Genomic DNA, 18,707 nt, shown 5'->3' with positions numbered 1-18,707 from the left:
ACACAACAAATTTCAAATCCGCGTCCTTGTAAGCCTTGTAAGCCCTGACTTCATTCCAAAATACAAGAACTCCAAAATCGTGTATTTGCGCACCTTAGCCGACAAGCAGAGGTCTTGGTAATCGGTCTGGAGCTGTCTCATGTTCTCGCTGACTGCAGGGTCGTGGATGGTGTCCAGCAGCACTTCTCCTTTCTCAACGACGCATTTCACGGCTGACTCATGGGACTGCACGGCCTGCTGAATGGTCTGCAGAAAAGGGCAAACATTATAGATTCTCTGCAGAGCGTTTTCACATTTTTAAGGAGCCAAAAGTCACCCAAATGACCTTGTACTTCGCCAACTGGGCCTTCTTCTGGTAGAGTTCGGCTTTAGGCTCAACGCTGGATGCTAAAAGATTCTTGGTTTCCGTCACCCACTGAGCTTGGGCCTTGTATTTATCCGTGAAGTCTTTAGAGAGCGAGATACATTTCTCGAGAGAGCTCTGCTCGGTGCGCAGAGCCGAAACCAGCTCCTCCAATTGGGCGAGATGGGCGTCAACCTCCTCCTTCAGCTGCTCAGCTTCGGTCTCCTCAACAAACACCATGGCGCGCTCCGTCTTCTCTCTCATTGTCTTCATGTAATTGTGACCCTGCTCCATCTCTGCCAGAAGGGCCTGCAACAAGCACAGGAGGGCGTTCGTATAAAAACACATTTTTATCTTATAGATATTACCCTGCACAGTTTCTGCTTTTATTTGTGCACTATTTTTTTTTTCCAGCTGCATACAGAGGCTCTTACAGGCAACAACCGAATGAATTTGAAACGTTATCCACTAGGGTACCGTAGTTTTCGCACTATAAGGCGCACTCAAAAATCATCCATGCGCCTTGTGTATGAATTCTTGTGATTTTCAGTTTCTGGTCCTTGAGTTCCTCAAGTGCCTCTTTTTGTTCTGCCAGAGTCACCTCTAGTTTCCTGACTGCCTCCAGATGCCGAGAGGAACTCTCAGCATCAGTTCTATGCGCAAAGGCCAAAACAGACTAGGGTAATGTCATGCAATTATTTGAGGTCTACCTAAAACGAAACTGTTATGAGATTATACCGTAATTCTCACAATATAAGATGCACTTAAAGTCCTTACATTTTCTCAAAGACCTGCCGTGCACATTATATATTAATCTTGTGCTTACTGACCAATTTTATGAGGTCCACTGAGCTCAAACATCAGTCAAAATGTTTTAGTGAGACTTTGGTAAGCGACGAAGCCGCTCCGCTCGATTCATTTTCAGACCGTTCCCATCTGACACGTGTTCAAAGTCGGTCCTTGGTTGTTTTAGTGAGACTTTGACTCCGCTTGGTTTATTTTCAGAACGTTGCCACCTGACGTGTTAAAATTGGTTCTTGGTTGAATCTAGGTTGCAATGTAAGACAACGATGGATGAGTACCTTAATTACCGGACGATAAGCCGCGACTTTTTTCACGTAAATAACGATACGGCTAATATATGGACTTCTTGGGTGGGGGAGGCTAACGAGGCTTCACGCCGCTAAAACGTTCATCCTCGTCACATTGGACCCATGGAATGATCAGGAAATTCTGAGTCCGTTCAACTCCGACACCGAAGAGGACGACTTTGACGGTTTTAGTGTAATTATGTAGTGCTGGAATACAAAGTCGTCTCAAAGTCACATTAACTTTAGGGGTCCGCTATCACTGGCAATGATAAACCAATCAGAGAACAGTATATAGTACGTTCCCTCCGCCACTTTTAGTAATAGTGGTACATACTGTGCTTCAACAGAATATTATTGTACACTTGTGTGTATGAGGAACCCCAAAAATGGCAGAACTCAAACTCAAGGCTATCAGTCGCGCAGTAGATGATGGGAATAGAGCTGAAGCCAAGAATTCAACATGAATGAATCAATGGTACGGAAGTGGAAGAAGCAAGCAGATGAACTGTGCGAAGTAAAGAAGACCAAACAGAGTTTCCAAGGCATCAAATCAATGAATAAAGTTCGACTAAACTGACTGTTTCGCTTTATATACCAAATGTTTTATCATGCGCCTTATAACGCGGTGCGCCTTACGGTCCCCAAAATACGGTACACCAATAAACCGATGCGTATTTCAGTGTACGTGATCCACCTCCAGTTTCTTCATCTTTTTCTCCATAGCGAAGCGATCCAACACATCCACACTTATTGCCGCGGTGCTGAGGTTGTTCTGCGCCGTGCTGAGCCAGTCTGAGAAGGTGCCAAAGACGCACTGTGCATCTTCAATACATGAAACCTCCTCCTGGAGTTGTTTGATTGTCTCCTGCAACAACAGAAACAAAAACAAAGCAATGATAAAGAACTGGTTCAGGTTGTTGTTGAAGTATTGAAGTTGATGTGGGGATAAAAATAAACAATATCTGATACATTCATCTATGAGTTTCTAGAGTTTTGTGCTGCGGCTTGTGAATATTACCATTAGATGCAGCAGCAGGGCATGGTAGCGCGCAGTGATCTGGGTTGCTCTTGTGCAGATCCGGCTGCTAATATGAGTCTCGTCCAGAACCTGCTGAGCCAGGAGACTGAGGCCCTCCATCTCCTCCTGATAGACGAGAACCTCCTCTTGCCAGCTCTATAAATGGGGTGTAAGTGGAAACTGTCAATACACGCATGGTGATGCCTATCAATGCACTTGCAGACCCATGAGTTCCGGGAAGCTTGTGAGCTTTTTGCTCGACTCACATCGGACCGCTTCCTCAAAAGGGAAAAAATTAAACTGATGAATCATCCTCGAATCTGTCGAGTTTACAGCGGGCACGGTCGCCCACGAGCCTCGTCTCATCTGTCAAACCGACTCCGCCTTTTTAATCATGAATGACAAGCAACCCCATGATTATCTATTTCAGGTGCGCCCAAATACGTCGATCGCGATCTACCGGTCGATCGCAAAGGTAGTGTGTGTAGATCGCATGGTGTTAAAACGTGGACGTCAGACGATCCTCCTCGCTGTGAAATTTGTCACTCGGCTGACAGTCGGTCTGTCCGATATGACCTTTACTGACACAGGCGTCACCGTGCGTTCTAGCAAGCTAGCGAGTTAGCCTCCAACTTATGTCTTCTAAACTTATGGGTATAAAAATGAGTGAAACCTATCACCTATCATAAAACTAAAACCTATCGCTTTCATACGGAATGGGAGGTGGACTTTTTTTTTTTTTTTTGCTAGGTCATTTTCAAAGTGCGTTTGCCATCGCTATACCGAAATAGAGAAATGAGGAGCGGCATTTTCAGACCCTTCATAAAAACGACGACGCCGACTTCCCTCCGAAAAGTGAGCTGAGAGGGAGAAAGGTGAAGGAACTAAAATCCAAGCTGTCATTTCTCTCCCATATAACTTCAACTATGCTGCTGACTCCATTCAAGGCATCAGAATAAGGTATTTACCAAAAAAGTACTGTGTTGTATTGTGCCATAAGGGTTCATGCAGTTATGCAAGATCCACAAACATTTATTGTGTTAGGTTTCAAGGGGAAACAAGTTACCAACTAATGACCTTCATATAGATCAGGGGTGCCCACACTTTTTCGCCTTGTCAAAATGATCCAACTCCACTAAAAATGCTGAACATATATTTATGGATGTATCTACTGAGTCTACCGAATCTCAGCCTGACCTTTATCAACTGCAGCTGAGCGTCTTTGGTGGCGCGATCGGACCGGCGATGGCCACGCAACTGAGCCTTTGCCTCCATGGCCTTGAGCCAGCTGTCCAGACGCTGGAATTTTTGTTCCATCTGCCTCAGTTTGGCCAGAGCACTGTTGAGTTGCGACCTGGTGTCCGCCAGCCGGGTCTGGTACAGCCTCCACTCCTGCTGCAGGGTCTCCAGAGCTCGGTCTTCTATCTGAGGCAGCCCCCAAGGAGTCACCTGCTCTCTACTCACCAGCAAGGTGTTGAGCAAAGCCTGGCCCTCCGTGCAATGCAGCTGTAGTTCCTGCGGTTACAAACACCCTTTAGCTCGCTCCGATTTCAGTTACCATAAACAACAACGACGGCGAACTGCTATCCAGACCTGCAGCTTTTGGAGAGTCTCTTCTAGCATGTCGACGTCTCCCTCCAGCTGAGTGTAGCAGCCGAGCCTCTCCTGCTCCTGTTCCAGCCAATCCTCGAAGGCATGCAGATCTCCTTGATACTCCTGATGGGCTTTCAGGAGTTCTTCGGCTTTGCCTACTGCCCCCTAAAGAAAAAGAAGAAATAAAGGGAAAAAATGAATATAAAGGATCCAAAGATCTGCCAGTTTAAGGTGCTTCTCCCTGTGCAATCATAATGTCTTCAGGGATATGAACGCTTCTTTGCCCGTTTACAAATCTAGCTTGTTATTCAAAAGTAGTCTTCTTTTCCTTTGGGCTTTTCCCTTCAGCGAACAAACCTTCTCCATCTCACCTTATTCTCTGTATCTTCCTCTCTCACACCAACTACCTTCATATCCTCTCTCACTACGTCCATAAATCTTCTCTTTGGTCTTCCTCCAGACCTCTTGCCTGGCAGCTCCAATTCCAGCATCCGTCTACCAATATATTCACTATCCCTCCTCTGTCCATGACCCAACCATCTCAGTCTGGCGTCTCGGTCCTTCTCCTTAAAACAGTGGTTCTTAACCTTGTCGGAGGTACTGAACCCCACCTGTTTTACATGCGCATTCACCGAACCCTTCTTTATTGGATCGAGGATCGTTTCGTTGATGGGTACAAAGAACAGGCAGAGTAGCCTTTTCATCGAATCTGGCTCCCTTCACCTTGAATTCAGCAAGCGCTATGTTCTTGTAGTTCCCATCTCCATGCAGCTGAAGGAAGCCTTCCCTTAGTTTTGCCGGTGCTGGACTAGAATCGCTCATCTTGTCATTCCAAATCATGCAGTTAGGACATCGATTCCCATCACGTTCCGTCATACATGTGAATCCGTATTGTACGTGTTCTTCCGACCGCTTTCTTTTTTTGCCCGACATAATTAGTATGAAGGGATTAAAATATTAAGAAAGAAATCACATGACGTACCATCACGACAGTCACAAGTTACTACAACTGAGCGCGCCAAAATCCCTGCAACACGGATAGGCCGAGCTATGTAGCGTGATCACCTGCAGCCAGTGATGTCATCACCAATGTGTGTCTTGACCTCCGCTGAACCCCTGAGACTGACTCACCGAACCCCTGGGGTTCGATCGAACCCAGGCTAAGAACCACCGCCTTAAAACATCCATCATGTGCTGTTCCTCTGATGGACTCATTACTATCCTCTCCATCCTCATCCCTCCCAAAGAGAAGCTCAACATCTTCATCTCTGCAACCTCTAGTTCTGCCTGCTGTCTTTTGGTCATTGGAACAGTTTCTAGTCCAAACATCATCGCTGGTCTCACCACTGTCTTGTCCACCTTTCCTTTCATTCTGGCCAATAGTCCTCTATCACATAGTACCCCTGATACTTTTCTCCACCCATTCCAACCTGCTTGAACCTGTTTCTTTAACTCTTTTCCACACTCTCCGTTGCTCTGGACTGTTGACCCTAAGTACCTGAAATCCTCCAGCTTCTTGATCTCCACTCCCTGTAGCCTCACCGTTCCACCTGGGTCCCTCTCATTCACACACATATATTCTGTCTTGCTGCGACTAACCTTCATTCCTTTCCTTTCCTTTCCTTTCCTTTCCTTTCCTTTCCTTTCCTTTCCTTTCCTATCTTTCCAGAGCATACCTCCATTCCAGAGCATGTCCATCACTACGGCAAACAAGAAAGGGCTCAGAGCTGATCCCTGATGAAGCCCCACCTCCACCTTGAACTTCTCTGTTTCACCTACAGCACACCTCAGCACTGTGCAGGAAATGTATGCTACAGCTAGCATACATGTCCTGCACCAGTCTGACATACTTTCTGCCACTCCAGACTTCCTGTCAGCACACTGTCATGTGCTTTTACTGGGTCTACAAAAGTGCAATGCAACTCCATGTGACCTTCACTGTACTTCTCATGTTATTCAAAAGTAGTTTAAAATAATTCAACAAGCAGCAATGCAAATGTAGTACATAGAGGGTATTCTAAATATTTCCCACAGACACAAAAAACAAATTTAAAAGAGCTGCGAGAATTCAATTCCCAGCTCTGAGATGACGTATTTTAAATCAGGTTCACTGTGCAATGTGCCCATTCTGCTGCTTGTTACCATGGCGTTGTCTTTTATTGCGTTGTAGCGCTCTTGCAAATCCTGGAGCTCCAGTTGAGTCACGTAGTTCTCAACTATGCTGGCACTCTTTGCCATGATGGTGTCCAGGAGGGCGCTGTGGCTGAGCACTTCCTCGTACAACAACTGAAACAGGGACGCAGAGTTAAATCGTTTTAAGTCATCGTCGTAAACACAACATCTAGTGGTTTGGGACAAATTTTCATTTAAGCATACATAGAAAAGTAGAGGTAGTACCTTGGCTCTGCTCAGATTAGCGGTTTTGTCTCTCATCTCTGGACACTGTTTATCAGTGGGGTCAAGATTCTCCTCCACGCGCTCCACCCATGACACAAACTGACGGACGTCTTCCTGGTAACTGGTCCACTGAGACAGAGAACCCTCCAGCTGACTGTTGGTTTTTAAAGAGATCAACAAAAATCAGCGGGTGCTGCAGCACTGACTCAGACACTGACCCTTTGGAAAGACTAGCGACCTTTTGCATTGAATGGAGGCGGAGAGAAGGGCATCCCAGGAGTCCTTCAGGTCCTGTATTTGTTTTTGGACGATGAGCACCCCATCTGCTGATGTGTTCCTCTGGACCGACTCGCCTCTTGTAATCAGCATTTTTAGCTGGATCTCCTTCTCCTGACGAGCAGTCAGCAAAGCCTGGTCCATCGAACACAGTTATGATTAGGCTTGCAATCGGGCCATCGCGGTGGTTACGCGGTGGGGCTTTCAATACCTCCAACTTGATCATCCTGCTATCCAGGACATTTTTGTCAGCGGTGGGGGCGCAGTATGTCTGCAGCATGTGGCTGGTATCAGCCACCCAGTTCTGCAGCTCTTTTAATCCTTGGGAAAAGAGCTGGTGCTCAGTTACTATCCGGTCAATGCGTGACGCTTTCTCCTGCAAATCCAGGGAGCGGGACACGTTCAGTCAAGACGTCTACACCAGAAGGTCTTCACTATCACACTCTTGGCGACTAAAAACATGACGGGTGTCGATCTGTTAATCATCTGACGGTAACTTTCATCGGTGAAAGGAAATCAACATAAAATTACAGCGTGTTAGTCGCACTTTCCTCATCTGTAAACGTTAATTGAGAGCCGCGTCCAGTCTAGTGCCTTTGTTTCCTGTCCAGCGCTACCACAACTCAATCCCAAGTGCACAGGGACTTTGGTGGGTGTTACTGTACCTTGGTCAGGTTGGTTAAAGCAAGGTACTGAGCAGAGAGCTGCGAGACACGGTGCACAAAACCCTTGCCGGCCGCGTGTTCGTCCCACAGCAGCTGGGCCTTCTCTTTCAGCCTGTTCAGCTGAACTTCATGAGAGACTAACTCCTCAAGCACAGACTGGAAGAGCACAAGCAGGTCATCAAAGAGGCATGCAGCTGACACAGATATAAGACAGTTATTTTCAGATGGACTTGGCCGGGTTAGAGATGGAAGCATTTCACAAAAGAAATAGAGACACATGTATTTGGTCTGTGTTACGGTAGATTTGGCGAAGCGCTGGCGGACATGCAGTCATGACGACGATGATGCGAGCCGCTGGAAGTAAGTATTTGGTATCTAAAGAGAAAGCGAGTATTACCGTATTTTTCGGACTAAAAGTCGCACTTTTTTTTCATGGTTTGCCCGGTCCTGCCACTTATACCGTAATTTCCGGACTATTAGGCGCACCTCAATATAAGCCGCACCGGCTAGCCGATCGCTATCTCGGGCTTCGTCCTGCGCACGAAAACCGTCAAAGTCGTCTTCTTCGGTGTCGGAGTTGAACGGACTCAGAATTTCCCGGTCATTTCATCGGTTAGATGTGACGAGGATAAACGTTTTAGCTCGGTAAAGCTCGTTAGCGTCCCCCACCCAAAAAAGTCCATATATTAGCCGCATCACTGTTTACATGAAAAAAGTCGCGGCTTATCGTCCGGAAATTATGGTATATTAAAATATAAAACTGCACATGTTCGTTATTTTCATTTTATAAAAACAACCGAGAAAGAGTGAACACAAACGCCCCCAAAAGGGAAATCACACTTTGCAGATGACAAGCTGCAAGTAGTGAAATATGCAGCCAAAAACAGTTATCGAGCAGCAGAAAGAAAGTTAGGAGAGATGAGAAACTAGAGGGGGGACTGGCAAAAAAAAGGAGGATACTTTAACTGCAATGAAGAAAACATAAAAAGCTAATCGCGGGCTAAAAGCTAGATGGCTACAGCCTGAGAAACATGTACCCAAATGGGTGCTTGAACAACGAGGCTTGTCAACGCTGCAGTTACGTCTCCACGCTCAGGTCGTTGCCAAGACGATGAATATAATGACTTTAAGGGGGGACCTTCTCGGTGTTACCGCTTCGTGCAACGCAACCGCCTTGGACAACCATGTAACAAAAAAAGAGGAAGCGGTGCGCCGTCTACCTCGGAGTTGGTGGAGTTGTGACACCCCACCCAGGATGAAGAATTCAGTGGATTTAGTGATTTGGAATGAGATGAAGAGTTTGGTTAACTTGTTATACTATGTAGTTTATGCTAGTTATCTTAATAACAGTGGCGGGCCGTGCATGTCACACCTAGGCCTTCAGTAGCGCTCCATTGGTCACTCCACTCCTTTTATGGCTATAAAAATAAAAACCTTTCTTAACATTTTCTTGAAAAGTCCATCTTGAAAACGGCTCCTTCAACCATCATGGGTTGACAAATTAGCTATTACGTCAACACAACTATATTTGTGTTCATGCAGCGTGCTACAGATGCAGCCTGCTAGCTCTGGCTAGTACACTCTCTGACTATCCAATCAAAAGTGGCACGCTGACACGTTAGCGTAGCCTTCTAGAAGGCCTTAGTGCCACAACTCAAAATGGGATTGGTTTCATAGACACTTGTTTTTGGCTCGAGCACCTGTGAATCTGATTCTACAAGCCTCCAGGCAGATTGCTCTGACTTTAACCCTGCCTGGAAACAAGTAATGGCTGAAATGTGATTGATTTCATGTGAAAATACATGTTTTGAAGCAATACAGCCAGGGAAAAAGCTAATCATGGACAAATTATCAAAATCAGTGTGTGATTATGCTATTTTTTAGGCCAGCAGAGAAGGCCTTGCAGACCCTGATGGCCCACCACTGCTTAATAACTGATAATATGGTACATCAACATACCAGACACCTATTTAGCCTGTTATTCTCTATTCTATTGCTATTACTATTCTAACAGCCATGCGTTACTGTTTAGAGCACATATGTCAAACTCAAGGCCCGCCTTGGGATTATCTTTGGCCCGCAGGATAATATTTAATTCCTATTAGCGCTGGCCCGCCGATAAGTTCCAAGCACCATTGATACTACAAGTATTTTTTTGACGGACCTGGAGCATCACGTCTACATCAATACTTGTATTTCTCGCTAAACCTCACGAAAATAAAAGGGGAGTTAGTATTTTGTAGGTGTTTGTTTTCTAAAAGAGAAATCGCATTCCTCCACTGACACGACAACCGATGAGTAAGGGATGCATGGGAATCTGTTGCTGAAAAATATGAAAAAAATTTGACGCTTTTCCGGGTTCGGCAAAAAATTACGAAAAAGGGAATGTGTTGCTTATATAAGAAATAAATGCAACTAATTTTTCTTCATGTTTAATGCAAAAACATCAGTTCCTGTTTCTGTCTTAGACTAGAGAACAGAAAGAGCAGAAAAGAGCTGTAATATGTTCTTTTTTTGTACTTTTTTTTCATACGAATGTTAGGCATGTGGGATTTTTCTTTAAAGGAAATTCTCCTTTAGCAATGGAAAAATTATTTAATAGAAATTACCCTGGAAATGCTGCAGATAGAACCATAAGAAATTGTTGCAACTGAGTTTTAATTTATTGAATGTTCAATATTATTTTAATAGACAATAATCTAAAAGCTTTGTTAGTTTCAGGGTCCATATATGCAATAAAATCATCTTAATATGTTTTTTAATAAACAGTGAACCACTTGTACAGATTTTTAAATTTTAAAGTATTTAATAAAAATATATAACATTATATAAGAATATATATGACAAGAAAAATATAACAATAATAAATAACAGTAGAAAATGTTTTACTGTTTATACAATTTTATACTATTATTTATTATTGTTATATTTTTCTTGTAACTCTGGCACAACAATTTCCTTTGGGATAAATAAAGTTGTTCTTATTCTTATTTTTATTCTTAAAATATTTCATTCATTGAGATCTAGGATGTGTTATGTTTGCATTCCCTTTATTTTTTTTTGGAGCAGTGCACTGAGTATGTTTTTTTTCTTCTTCATTATGCATTTTTTGGCCGGAGTGGCTTATAGTCCGGAAAATACGGTAATATGCATTCCAGACAAGGCGTAGCTGAGAAGAGCAGGGAAATGGCAGCAGAAGAGTTGAGTTATTGGCGTTGCTTCCTAAACAAGCTAAATACGGCTCCTCTAAAAGAACACACCAACTTGCTAACTGCCTTTTTTGACTCACTCCCAATGGTAAGAGGATAGACTTTTGGAAAAGGTCAGTTCCATGGATCTCCGTTCACTTTGGTTGGTGTGTTTTTTTTTACTACTAAACTGTTTGCTGGTGAAAATGATTGTCCCTTATCAAGACGGATGTGCGGAGATTTTCAGCATCTCTACCTGTAGCTTGTGGAGCTCCAGCTTCTTAGCTGTGAGATCGTGCAGTCTCGGGCTGCTTTCCTGCACGGCCAGCTCTGTGGCGTTCAAAAACTCCTGGAGAGGCTCCGCACTCGCTTCAAAATCCTTCATCTGAGATAGAAGGTTCTGGAGAACCAAAAAAAATACAGGAAATGTTTTCTCTGTTATCATATTGCTGCCACTTAGCAAGGTTTTCAGAATCAGAAAAACACCGTATTTGGTACCCAGGGTTGCTGGGAATTGAAGAAGTGGACAAAGGCTGGACAAAAATTGGACAAAAGGTTGCCCTTCTCTTCTGGGTTTTGCAGGCAGGGCAACAAAGTCTGCGCCCAGTGGGGAGCCAATCGAATGCCGGGTTTAAGATGTTGGCCTGATCTGCGGGGATCTTTTTTGTTGTTTTTAATATTTGAGGGAGAGGATTGGCCAAATATTTTAGAGCAGACCAAGGCGGTGCCTGTCCTTTTGGGTGATGGATTGGAACCAGCAGGTGAAGGAGAAGGTCATTACGTTCTCAATGAAGGCGTAATAGAACGTGGTGAGGATCAACTTCCTGAGCAGGGACTGCCGCTGGGGACGTTTCGAACTTCAAGGACAGTACCCAAGTGATACTCTGGGGATGTGCTGAAACACGAGGGACTCTTGGGAATTTTCACATACTTGCAGACCGATCTCTCTGTTGTGGAGGTTTGACATGATATTCTTCCAGTCCTCTCGAGCCGTCATCACTTTAGTCCGAAACGTATCGGTTTTGTCTTTGGCAACAATGGTCGAGACCAGCTCACCACTGACAACCACGGCGTTCAGCTTTGACTGACCTCGGTCTCGGTCACTTAGGAACTCCTGAGGACACAAGGAGAGCAGAGGTGTTGTTGTGAAACTCTTAAAGACTTCAAGTTTTACTTTCTGCTACAGTAACATGCACATAGCGATTTGTACAATTATGTAATTATGCCGGCATGATTGCTCGATGTTGATGGACAACCTGAATCTTCTGCAGGCTACATGCAGCCTCGTTAATATTTTGGGGGACGTCGAAGCACTTGGCCGTGTTGATCTTGGCATTGACCAACCACTGCTGGAACTCTCTGAAGGCCGAGCGGAAGCATTGCTCCTGTAGCTTCTCTTTGCTCTGGCACTCTCTGGAGGCTTGCAGGCTTAGACTGATAAGAAATGAAAAGTAGGACACATTAACAGCAGCTACGAGTCAGACATATCCAGATCTTCTTCGCTCCGGTCGGTTCAAGCGTCGTCTTTGAAAGACACATTAAGGTACCATAATTTCCGGACTATGAGACGCTACTTTTTTGAACACGCTTTGAACACTATAGATTTTTCTGTATCATTATTCCATGGATAAAATAAAGGGGTCAATCAAAAATTTAAGATAATAATTGTGACCGTTACCTGTTGTACTCCTTAATGAGAGCAGACACCCTCTCAGACTGCGTTGCCATGTCTCGAGAGAATCGGCACAGATCGTTTAATTGGGTCTTCAGACTATCAGACGCAGGCTCGGCTTTGACGAGTTCCTCCAAAATGTCCTAGAAAGGGCAAAAGAAAAAAAAAAAAGCCATCAGCACAGAAAACCCACAAATGACTAGTATGCTTTTATTCAAGGCAACGACGCTAAGCTAGACGCTACCTTTGCAATCTGCCAGCCTTTAACAGCCTCCTCGCCATCGTTTTTCCCCGCCACTTGGGCCAAACGTAGACGCCACTCCTGCAGCTGACCGCCAAAGTCCTGTATGTCCTGCTCCAGCTGCGTGGACAAGCTGCTGAACTCCTGCTCTGAGCTGGCCATCTGAGTGAGGCCGGTCTCCAGACTGGCCCGGATCTGTAATGCTAAGCGTTCCCACTGTTCCCAGGACGACAGCAGCGCCGCTTCCTCTCGCTCGATGGCCTCGTAGCCTCCTGAGCCGGTGTGGTCTCTCGCCACCGCCCCGCATCGCTGGACCCGGTTCAGCCTCTCTCTGCCGCGATGCTTGGATTCTAGAAGCTCCTGAAAAGGGGCGTCAAGTCAGTACCTCAAATTAAATTCCCACTCCAAATCGGATTCAATTTGGTTTTCACCCCGTTTTTTTTTTTTTTTGTTAATATTTCGCTTCCTTTACCTGAACTTTGGAGAGCTTTCTTTTGATGGCGACTGAGTCACCCGAAAGATCGGACCATCGCTGGAGTTCTTCTTTTGCAGACACCAGCCAATCATTGAAGTCTCTCACAGAATCCAGATATTGCTCATGCTCCGACACGATGCTTTGCATGGACTGAACTTTACCCTGCGATGAACAAAACCATTACAGAAACAAACCTGACAGAAATGCTAAAATTTGCATCCTATAATACAACTTCTTCTATAAAGCAACTTCTCCTTTTCCTTTGGACTTTTATCCTGTTCTCTGTATCCTCCTCTCACATCGACTACCCTCAGAGGAGGATTGTGATGTCTACATTGGAGAGACATTAAATGACATTACAATCATTTGGCAGACGCTTTTGTCAAAAGGGACTTACAAGAAGTGCAATTTAGTCACCGGAGATCCGAAGTACCAGTAGTCGGAAGTCAGAAGTGACCACTTAACCAAATAGCCATCTCAGAACCATGCACATACATACATTCAGTTCAGGGGGTGTTGGGACGAAGTGCGATTAGTAGGGTAGTGCTTGGTGAAGAGGTATGTTTTCAGCTCATGGCAAAAGATGGGCAGCGACCTCGCTGCTCTGACCTTTTTCGGGAGTTTGTTCCACCACTGAGAAGCCAAGACCGAGAAGACCGGTTCCATCGGCACTTGGGGGCTCTGAGTGATGGGCAGTTGCCTAGAGGTGGCAGAGACCAAACAACCTCTGCACAAATGGGTGGCCAGATACAGGAGAGCCACCACTTCAGGACAGGACTCCAGGGTCCACCTACACCTGAAGGACAAGGGCCATTCCTTTTTGAGGACAGCAATGTCCGTAATCTGACAGATGCTTCCAGAGAGGAGGCCAACTCTGTCATGTTGTATGTAGCTCTGTGGTAGAGCGCATACTGAGCATGTATGAGGTCCTGGGTTCAATACCCGGCATCTCCACTGTCAGTCTCTTTGGTTAAAAGTGTCTGCCTACAAATTCATGTAATGTCAAAACAGAAAAACCTTTTCTGACCAGAGGAGGCACAACCTGTTAGAAACTTACAACACCGTACTGGGATCAATACCAAGACAGATTTGCTCACACCGACCAGGACCTTCTGCACCCTCCAAACAACCAGGAAAGATCCACCACTAGAACCAGGCCCCGCTAACCGGTCTGCAAAGAACATCTGTCTTGGTACGAATGATAGTTTTTTCATAAGACCTGACGGATCTTATTTTGAAAAACGACTTCTGCCCTTCGCCTAACTGCTGCTCTCAACTCTGCCGCCCCATTTTACACTTCGGCTACCACAAGCTCGCCCTTGAAAAATTTAGTCAGAAACCAAAGTCGCTGTGAAGCTTTTTCGTGAGGAATCGAGCAAATGATGAGACTTTTTTTATGAGGCGTGTTTTTTCCGCTGTCACTGTCACCCATCACCCCCAGATGGGAGTGTCTGGTAGGAAACATTTTCATCCACAAAACTGGTCCCTGGTACTAAATAGGCTGAGGACGGCTGCTGGCAGCTCCAATTCCAGCATCCGTCTACCAATATATTCTCTCTCCCTCCTCTGTACATGACCCAACATCTCAGTCTGGCTTCTCTGACCTTCTCTCCAAAACATCTAACATGCCGTCCCTCTGTTGGACTCATTCCTGATCCTCTCCATCCTGGTCACTCCCAAAGGAAACCTCAACATCTTCATCTCTGCAACCTCTAGTTCTGCCTGCTGTCTTTTGGTCATTGGAACAGTTTCTAGTCCAAACATCATCGCTGGTCTCACCACTGTCTTGTACGCCTTTCCTTTTATTCTGGCTGATCGTCTTCTATCTCTTTGTACACTTCCTGGCACTTTTCTCCACCCATTCCAACCTGCTTGAGCCCGTTTTTTACCTCCTTTCCACACTCTCAGCTACTCTGGACTGTTGACCCTAAGTACCTGAAATCCTCTAACTTCTCGATCTAGCAAAAATTCTTTTACAAAATGCTTTTTCGGGCATTTTCTTGAACTGTACATTGTCAAGTCTCACTAAATCTAAAGGTCACTGTAAATTCTGAACCACAAAGCACACCTCTATATAGGGCCGCACCTTCTATCTTTTAAAATAAGCCACAATTGTCTTTTAGCCGCACGTGTCCCTGTTTAAACGTTAGATACTAACACAGCAAGATGTTACAGGAAAGATTTTTTTGAAAACTTTGAATTAAATAAATGACAGTAACATCTACAACTTCATGCTTTTTTTCCAGAATCTATGAGCAGCAGCTCCATTTCCTTCTTGGGCAGCCAGACTTTCAATGTGACGCCACGTAAAATGCATGCGATAAGCGCAAATCGTAAATGCGAGCCGGTTTGCCGGAACGGTTTAATTCGTCCGCTGTGACGGTGTTGGCGGAAGGAAGCTACCGTGATAATCGTGTAAAAATCCAAATCTCAAAGCTTGTGAAAAAAGTAGCGGCTTAAACGCCGTAATTTACAGTGATTAAATTTGGGAACAACGCTGCTGCAGATGCTGTCTGATGTCAGAAACATTATTGGACTCCAACCGGGTTCGATTTCTTTTTACCCTTCTTTTCTAAAACACACTCTTCCGATTCCGGGAGGCGATTCTCACAAATGGCTCCCGACTCTGCATCCAAATTACCTTGACGACAGCAGAGATGTCAGCAAAGGTGGCATTGAGTTCTGCCCTCGATTCCGGTCCGAAGGCCTGGTCTCCGGTTTTCTCGTACATCTCCACCGATTTGTCCGTGAGGCGCGACAACGCAGCGGCGTGCGCGTCCATGTCAGCCTGGATGGCCCGCAAACGCTCCAGTAAGGTGGACTTCTCTTTGAGGCCCGGTTGCTGCGGCAGGGTTATCCCCACTTCCTGCTCCACGGACTCCATCCACTGCTGCAGGTGGCTCTTACTCTCCTGGAAGCTGGTCCACTGGGCCACCGTCCACTCCAGTCGACTGCGGACCAGAAATTCACATTTTATTATCAAAAAAACCTAGCCTGGGTCAGGGGTCGGCAACACTGCGGGCTTTTTAAAATAACAAGAATTTTTATTATTATTATTAAAGTGTATTTAGCATTATGTAGCATTATGTAGCATTATTAAAGTGTATTTTATTTTGGTTCGTTCCATTTTTGAAATGTCATTTTAAATTTTAAGTTCATGGCGATCTGGTGAAATCTTAATAAAACATGTTAAAATATTTTTGGGCTCTCAATAAGTGCAAGAATTTTTGGTTTGAAAATAAATAGGTTTTGAAACTTATTAATGACTATTGATTAAAATGTATTTCAGTTTAGTTTTTAAAATGTAATTTTAAATTTGATGATTATGGCGATCTGGTGAAATCTTAATAAAACATGTCGAAATATTTTTGGGCTCTCAATAAGTGCAAGAATTTTTGGTTTGAAAATAAATAGGTTTTGAAACTTATTAATGACTATTGATTAAAATGTATTTCAGTTTAGTTTTTAAAATGTAATTTTAAATTTGATGATTATGGCGATCTGGTGAAATCTTAATAAAACATGTCGAAATATTTTTGTCGCTCTTAATAAGTAAAAGGATTTTTGGTTTGAAAATAAATAATAGTTTTGGAACTTATTAATGACTATTGATTAAAATGTATTTTAGTTTAGTTTTTAAAATGTCATTTTAAATTTTAAGTTCATGGCGATCTGGTGAAATCTTAATAAAACATGTTAAAATATTTTTCTCGCTCTCAATAAGTAAAAGGATTTTTGGTTTGAAAATAAATGATAGTTTTGAAAATATCTAATTACCATTGATTACAATGTTTTAGTTTAGTTTTTAATACGTAACTTTAAATTCAAAGTTTATGGCAAGCTGGTAAAATCTTAATGAGACATGTTAAAATATTTTTTGTTGCTCTTAATAAGTAAGAGGATTTTTGGTTGTAAAATAAATAATAGTTTTGAAAATAATTAATGTGCATTAATTACAATGTTTTAGTTTAGTTTTTAAAATGTCATTTGAAATTTGAAGATTATAGCGATCTTGTAACATCTAAATAAAACATGTTAAAATATTTTTGTCGCTCTTAATAAGTAAAAGGATTTTTGGTTTGAAAATAAATAATAGTTTTGGAACTTATTAATGACTATTGATTCAAATGTATTTTAGTTTAGTTTTTAAAATGTCATTTTAAATTTTAAGTTCATGGCGATCTGATGAAATCTTAATAAAACATGTTAAAATATTTTTGTTGCTCTCAATAAGTAAAAGGATTTTTGGTTTGAAAATAAATAGGTTTTGAAACTTATTAAGGACTATTGATTAAAATGTATTTCAGTTTAGTTTTTAAAATGTAATTTTAAATTTGATGATTATGGCGATCTGGTGAAATCTTAATAAACATGTTAAAATATTTTTTTCACTCTTTATAAGTAAGAGGATTTTTGGTTTGAAACTAAACAATAGTTTTGACAATAATAAATGAGCATTGATTAAAATGCATTTTAGTTTAATTTTTAAAATGTAATTTTAAATTTGAAGATTATGGCGATCTTGTCACATCTCGATAAAATGATACAATATTTTTTGTTGCTCTAAATAAGTAAAAGGATTTTTGGTTTGAAAATGAATAATAGTTTTGAAAGTAATTGATGAGCATTGATTAAAATGTATTTTAGTTTAGTTTTTAAAATGTAATTTTAAATTTCAAGATTATGGCGATTTTGTAACATCTAAAGAAAACATGTTAGAATATTTTTGTTGCTCTTAATAAGAAAAAGGATTTTTCTTTTGAAAATTAATAATAGTTTTAAATTAATTGATAAGCATAGATTGAAATGTATTCTATTTTAGTTTTTAAAATTACATTCTAAATTTGAAGATTAAAGCGATCTTGTAACATCTAAATAAAACATGTTACAATAATTTTGTCGCTCTTAAGTAGAAGGATTTTTGGTTTGAAAATAAATAATAGTTTTGGAAATAATTAATGAGCATTGATTAAAATTTATTTATTTTAGTTTTTTAAAATGTAATTTTAAATTTGAAGATTATGGCGATCTTGTCACATCTAGATAAAAGGATGGTTGAGGATTTTGCTTACAAGTTACCTTCAACACAACGTCTTTTTTTCATAGTTCAAAATATTTTCTTGCATGCAGAAATGTAATTTGGTTGTCTCTGCATTTGTTCATCAATTTCAAAAAATGCAAAACACATTTTATTTACACATAACCTTGAAGGCAAAAAAAAAAAAAAATGTTATTTGCCATGCTAATTTATTTCAAATTTCTTGTGATTTTTTTGTGAATTATTTCCAGGCATCCTTTAACACATTTTGTCAATTCTTGATATAATTTTTTACTAATTTACATTTCTAGTCAGTTTTTCTATTTCATTGAGCTTAAAAAATGTCTAGGGAAAACGGGATTTGCTAAGATGTTTTTTTGTTTTATGTGCCGCCGATTTTGCATGACGGGAAATTGGTTTCCTAGGTTTTTTGAGATATTCCAGGCTGTGTGGGATGTCCGCAGAAGCGCTGCCATGCAAAAAAGTGCCAGGATCCCACCTGTGGCAACTCATAGAGGTGATCAACATGTTGGCCCAGGCATCTTTCAGGGTCTGCAGCTGTGAGCAAATGACCTCCTGCTCTTCCAGTCGATTGTGTTTCAGGACCTGTTCTCCTTTACCGACCGTCATGTTGAGCTTCACCTCACCTTCACCCTTCATCAGGAGGATGTCCTAATAGAGTACAAGAAAAATTAACACGCACACATCCG

General features: G+C 42.5%; 1 protein-coding gene across 1 annotated transcript in view; it reads right to left on the bottom strand.

The window, feature by feature from the left end:
- The window catches only part of syne1b (spectrin repeat containing, nuclear envelope 1b), a 170,857-nt gene that overhangs the window by 84,370 nt on the left and 67,780 nt on the right, over positions 1-18,707 (bottom strand). The window contains exons 51-69 of the mRNA XM_086157463.1: positions 18,497-18,669; positions 15,601-15,910; positions 12,957-13,121; positions 12,488-12,844; positions 12,250-12,386; positions 11,828-12,005; positions 11,503-11,685; positions 10,828-10,971; positions 7,384-7,539; positions 6,930-7,094; positions 6,681-6,853; positions 6,443-6,596; positions 6,188-6,331; positions 4,046-4,210; positions 3,650-3,967; positions 2,453-2,608; positions 2,129-2,299; positions 326-652; positions 94-246 (exon numbers count right to left, since the gene is read on the bottom strand). Coding sequence (XP_086013589.1) covers positions 94-246; positions 326-652; positions 2,129-2,299; positions 2,453-2,608; positions 3,650-3,967; positions 4,046-4,210; positions 6,188-6,331; positions 6,443-6,596; positions 6,681-6,853; positions 6,930-7,094; positions 7,384-7,539; positions 10,828-10,971; positions 11,503-11,685; positions 11,828-12,005; positions 12,250-12,386; positions 12,488-12,844; positions 12,957-13,121; positions 15,601-15,910; positions 18,497-18,669 — 3,729 coding nt within the window. The remainder of the gene's footprint in view (positions 1-93; positions 247-325; positions 653-2,128; positions 2,300-2,452; positions 2,609-3,649; positions 3,968-4,045; positions 4,211-6,187; positions 6,332-6,442; positions 6,597-6,680; positions 6,854-6,929; positions 7,095-7,383; positions 7,540-10,827; positions 10,972-11,502; positions 11,686-11,827; positions 12,006-12,249; positions 12,387-12,487; positions 12,845-12,956; positions 13,122-15,600; positions 15,911-18,496; positions 18,670-18,707) is intronic.

The sequence above is a fragment of the Fistularia commersonii genome, chromosome 1 (assembly GCF_037954325.1).
Source record: "Fistularia commersonii isolate RoL2024-O1a breed Wild chromosome 1, RoL_Fcom_v1.0, whole genome shotgun sequence".
NCBI lineage: Eukaryota > Metazoa > Chordata > Actinopteri > Syngnathiformes > Fistulariidae > Fistularia > Fistularia commersonii.
The sequence above is the reverse complement of the archived record's forward strand: the minus strand, read 5'-3'. Positions and strand labels throughout refer to the sequence as shown.